This window comes from Triticum aestivum, chromosome 5D, assembly GCF_018294505.1.
Source record: "Triticum aestivum cultivar Chinese Spring chromosome 5D, IWGSC CS RefSeq v2.1, whole genome shotgun sequence".
NCBI lineage: Eukaryota > Viridiplantae > Streptophyta > Magnoliopsida > Poales > Poaceae > Triticum > Triticum aestivum.
In genome coordinates, this window is record NC_057808.1 from 50,275,413 (window position 1) to 50,280,562 (window position 5,150).

Genomic DNA, 5,150 nt, shown 5'->3' on the forward strand with positions numbered 1-5,150 from the left:
AGACATGGAAAAGAACATTATTTCTCCCGTTGCAACCGCACGAGCATATTTGCTAGTAAACAAAAACACCCCAACACCAAACCAATCCAAACGAACAAAAACCAAGTTCATTTGCATCGGCCAGTTGGAGTTGCCCTTACGTGATCAGCATTCGAGTTGCCCAAAGGGCACTCCTCGGACAACATACCTACAGTATGAAACGTAGGTACAGCGGCTACAGGCCTACGGCAACCCAGTACCACATGCTCAGTCTCGAAGTTACGAAACCATAACAGAAGCATATTCAGCACGCATTCACGATGCACTGATAGAACGTTAACTTAACATCCACCATAGTTACAAATCCATGTTACATAATTCACTTATAGCCCCATGCTTCAGAATTCATTCATAATCCAGAAAATAGTTTATTCAGGATACTGTTCCAGATCATAGTTTTGATGCTTCTGGTGTTTACTGCATTCCCCTGTCATCAGACCCTGTCAGAACAAAGAACACCGTGAATAGCGGTTTCACACATGAAGCCTTGGTAACAAAACTAATGGAAAATTTAAGACTTCAATTAATGGTTAAGGAAGCAAAATACATATAAACATATTAGAAACAGGAACTTCACAGAAAAGCAGTAGTTGAGTGCAACAATTAAGCAAGCATGTGCACATTAACTACTAAGATACTCCCTCCGTCCAAAAATATTTGCCATCAAAATGGATAAAAAAAGATGTATCTAGAACTAATATACGTCTAGATACATCCCCTTTTATTCATTTTGATGACAAGTATTTCCGGACGGAGGGAGTACAATTTATAACCCAAAATTTACACGGGCTGTTCTGAAGAAGTCATTAGGGCCTAAGTATGTGAACTCTACTGCGGTGGTCTGTTAACTCAATACTTTTTTGGTGGCTCCGAATTTCAAACAGAATTACGCAATTAATAACCAATTACAGAAGGACTAGATGGATAAAAATACTCCCTACGTATCAAAATATAGGACGTTTTTGACAGTCATAGTGCCAAAAACATCTTATATTTTGATACAGAGGGAGTACATGAAAGTGGGCCAACAAAAAGACAAGAGACAAAACAATGCTAGAGAAATAGTAAACATATGCCCCACAGAACAAAAGTGAAGACAAACAACAATACGACTTAACATGGTGTAAGCATTTGACAAGACAAGGTATATGCATGACAACTAAGTTCATATTTTGGTTACATTTCATAAAGGACAGACCACCTGACTCCTAATGAATTTGAGTTCTACACAGGTTCATCTAGTTAAGACATGCAGGTAAAAATCCCAAAAACAAAGCTAGGTTATATAGTTGGTTGCGCATTAACTCATTTTAAAGTTAAAGAATATAGGTGGGTTAGGTATAAGAGGGGATAATCTTTTTTTCTGTGTTCAAGAACAATTGAACGTTTCCTCAAAAAGTAGGGACAGCTAAGTCAACAGAAGCATTAGCAACTCTGGAAAGCACCAATATAATTAATTAGAAAATACACAGTATGAATTCAACTGTGCTAAAATAACAAAGTAGAGACCATTTGAAGAGACAAGTTTTTCTACAAGGTAACTTGACCTGATGTTTTAGAGGATAAGTATTTGAGTCCAAAGAACAGATTTACTGGGCGCTGCAGAATTGCATTGGGAAAAATACAATTTTCCCAATTTAAGCATGGGCTTAGAAGTTTGCTAGATGGTACAAATTATTCCATGAAGTTTTAGGGCTTCCATATAATCATAGTTCAGACAACAGGTGAAGCTACATAAGTATGCTATATATATAAACTAGGTGTCATTTTAACAGCCATCTATTGTTAATACCTCATCAATAAAAGGATGTTAATGACAGCAATTCTAAGGTGCTGGTTTTGCCAATGCCAAAATGTATTGGAAAAATTAATACTGCAACTTGAGAGTAAACTGCAGTATGAGCAACCTGATTTTTTTATGATAAAAGCTATCTATTTATTTTCTCAAGTTGCATAAAACAACAGTCTGACACCATTGGATAAAAGTGGTCACTGCTCAACTGGCTGATGCAACATTAACCATCAGAGATTGCAGAAACTGCAGCTTACTCGAGAGTAAACCAAGTGCATATTTGAAATGTGTTAGTGTTGGTGCAATGTTAAGTTAGAAAACAAAGGTTGGAATTTCATACACATAAAACACTACCTACCAGGAGGAATTCTTTATCCCTCCAGCCTCAGGTTCTTCTCCTTGGCACCTTGAGCCTTCTGCTATCTTTGGCTTCTTGCATTCCACCTCATCTCCAATAGGAGTGTGTGGTCGTTTCGTGATATCGGGTTTCTTTTCATCATCTAAGAGCTGAACAGGCAGAAACATGGTGGAGATCAGAAGCAGGTATTAGTCAAAGAATGGAGAGACAAATTCGCCCAACATAAAGAATATAGTGCATATTTTAACATATGGATAGAACGAAGCTTGTTACCACCTTCCCTACCTTTCTATCCGACTCGTCCACATCCACGTCGTCGTCCTCGTCGCCTTCGTCGTCCTCGTCGCCATCCTCGCCCTCGACGATGTAGAATACATCACGAGCACGTTCGAAAGCACTCATTTCCTGAATAAATATAAGGAGAATATATCCTAAGGATTAACTGAGGTATACAGATCCAGCACGGGATTACGAATTATAGCGATCTTGAAACAAACGGAGACCTGAAATCTGGATGGAAGGACAAAACTGAAATCTGGATGGAAGGACAAAACTAGACGACGAAAGACAAGTGAGTGATTCGGGCGCACCTCTCGTAACTTGTCGATCTTTTGCTCGAACGTCTTACCATCAGAACTGTTCATGATCGCGCGGATCTTGTCCAGACCAAAGTGTTGGAACAGGTCGGTCAGGCGAGGAGGAAGAGGCGACGACTGTGGATAGGGTGAATAAATCACACTACAGTAGCCTTTGTCGCCGGTTGTCTTGCCTTCGCAGCGTGATGCCATCCCAGCCATGGTTGCCGGAGGGGAACGGCGGCGGCGTGGGTAGATGGCTAGGGTTTCTAGTTGCGAATGGCTCGACGATTGCGGAGACTCGATTCCTTTTATTTTATTCGGGATGCCAGGCCGTTCGTTTGACGGCGCCCACACCTGTTGTTTATGGGCCAGCCCAGTGAGCTTCTGCAGGTCCCGATCTATGGGAAGCTTCCATAAGCTTCTCGGCCCGGTTTTGTGAAGCTTCCGGCTCTTTTACCCATTTTTTTTTCTTTTCTGTCTCTTTTTTTTTTTCGCTTTTTACTCTTTTTCCTTTTCTTTTTTAAAGAAGATACCTCGCACCCCTGCGAATAGAAGCAATGCATCACCCCCAATGATTCTTTCCAAAAAACAAAACGTTTGGAGCCAGCAGTCCGGCCGGACTTTCCGCCGGCCCGCACGCCACACTGGCGCACGCACACATGTAAACAATCGTCTCGCGCGAGCCAAGTGTACATGGGTGGGCCCGCGCGCGAAACTGCCCTTCTCCTTTCCTCTTTCTTCAACCCCCAGCCGCCGCGGCTCTGCTCCTTCACAGACCGCAGCCTCCCTCCATGCCTCTCGCAACTTGTGCAAGCTCTGTCACTGGCGGCGAAGTGCTACCACCGGCCAGCGAGATGTTGCAACTCTACTCTACCGGCCGACGAGGAGCACAGAAAAGCTACAACCCCCCGCTGATGGTGTTGGAACCGTGTGCAAAAAAATTGCAACCCCACGTCAACGGCAGCGAAGGAGAAGCAAACTAAGTGAGGCAACCGGCGAAAGAACTTTGCTAGAAACGGCCAAGTTTTTTGTTGCAACCGTCGCCATTTTTTGCTACTACCGGCGCCGGATTTGCTACATCCATCGCGGCGGAGCTACGACCTACTATGGCGGTGGCTTTTTTTGTTGCAACCGTTGTTGGATTTTGGTACTACCGGCGATGGATTTTGCTACATACATTATGCCGGAGCTGCGACCCGCATGTAAGCAGTCACGTCAGCACTGTCTGGTCCCACATGTAAGCAGCCACGTCACCATCTATTGGGCCCATATGTCAGCACCATTGACCGGAAGGGAAGAGAGGGAGTGTGATCCTGAGAGAAAATGGGCTCCCTGGGTCACTCCCCTGGCAAAGTTATGAAGTGACGTTTCCTCTCCTTGAGCCTACCCGGGTGCGACGCCGCCGATTCAATCGTACACTAATCATACACGCAAATGTGCGATCAAGATCAGGGACTCACGGGAAAATATCACAGCACAACTCTAGACACAAATTAAAAATAATACAAGCTTCATATTACAAGCCAAGGGCCTCAAGGGCTCGAATACAGAAACTCGAATACAAACGAGCCAGCGGAAGCAACAATATCTAAGTACATACATAAGGTTAAACAGGACTGCCTTAAGAAGGCAAACACAAAAACAACAACGATCGAAGAGGCAAGGCCTCCTGCCTGGGACCTCCTAACTACTCCTAGTCGGCGGCGGTCTCCACGTAGAAGTAGGCACCATAGGGGTAGTAGTAGTCGACGGGGGGGGTGAAAGTGCTAGTTATCGACTAGAGGGGGGTGAATAGGCGATTTTTATGGAAGTCTTCAAAACACGAGGTCTTTGAAGACAAACACGGAAGATAGACTACACTAGACAAGTCATAGTCAAGTAAGCATTACAGTGAAAGTACGAAGACTATCAGCAGCTAGGTAGTATGGATCAGAATGGAAGACAATATGAAGCCAAACAGGTAATAGTCTTCACACAGTGAAGTTAATCAGATCAGACAAGCAAGCAATGACTTCACGAAGACAAACTGAAAAGTAAAGGAAGTTGGGGATAGAACCAGTTGCTTGGTGAAGACAGGGATTTGGTAGACCAGTCCCAGTTGCTGTGACAATTGTACGTCTTGTTAGGGAGGCTGAGATTGAACTCAGAAGACCGCATCTTCACCTTATTCCCCTTGAGCTAAGGACACCCAGTCCTCGCCCAATCACTCTGGTAAGTCTTCTAGGTAGACTTCCAAACCTTCACAAACTTCGTTCACCGGCGATCCACAATGGCTCTTGGATGCTCAAAACGCGACGCCTAACCGGCTAGAGGATTCATAGTCCTCAAGTGTAACAAGTCTTCAGGTTACGCGGACAGAAAGACTTCAGTGACGCCTAACACT

The 5,150-nt window shown here is 43.9% G+C and overlaps 1 protein-coding gene across 2 annotated transcripts; it reads right to left on the bottom strand.

Annotated features, from left to right (window-relative positions):
- Positions 1-282: 282 nt before the first annotated feature.
- On the bottom strand, positions 283-3,094 carry LOC123119376 (ran GTPase-activating protein 1). 2 transcript variants are annotated; one of them, XM_044539168.1, is made up of 4 exons: positions 2,780-3,094; positions 2,475-2,594; positions 2,190-2,338; positions 283-479 (listed from the first exon to the last, which is right to left on the bottom strand). In XM_044539168.1, exons 1-4 carry the CDS (start codon positions 2,984-2,986, stop codon positions 473-475), a joined length of 483 nt encoding a protein of 160 aa, XP_044395103.1. In that variant the 5' UTR covers positions 2,987-3,094; the 3' UTR covers positions 283-472. The 2 variants fall into 2 exon arrangements, with proteins under 2 accessions (XP_044395103.1, XP_044395104.1); XM_044539169.1 differs by having other exon boundaries at positions 2,186-2,338; positions 2,780-3,087.
- Between the last annotated feature and the right edge of the window lie 2,056 nt (positions 3,095-5,150).

Bases quoted from the DNA above. Each gene is read 5' to 3' on its own strand.
- LOC123119376 (XM_044539168.1), bottom strand. From the start codon at position 2,986: ATGGCTGGGATGGCATCACGCTGCGAAGGCAAGACAACCGGCGACAAA. The intron at 2,595-2,779 runs GTGCGCCCGAAT...ATATTTATTCAG, and splicing joins AGATCGACAAGTTACGAGAG to GAAATGAGTGCTTTCGAACG. The intron at 2,339-2,474 runs GTAGGGAAGGTG...CTGCCTGTTCAG, and splicing joins TGGACGAGTCGGATAGAAAG to CTCTTAGATGATGAAAAGAA.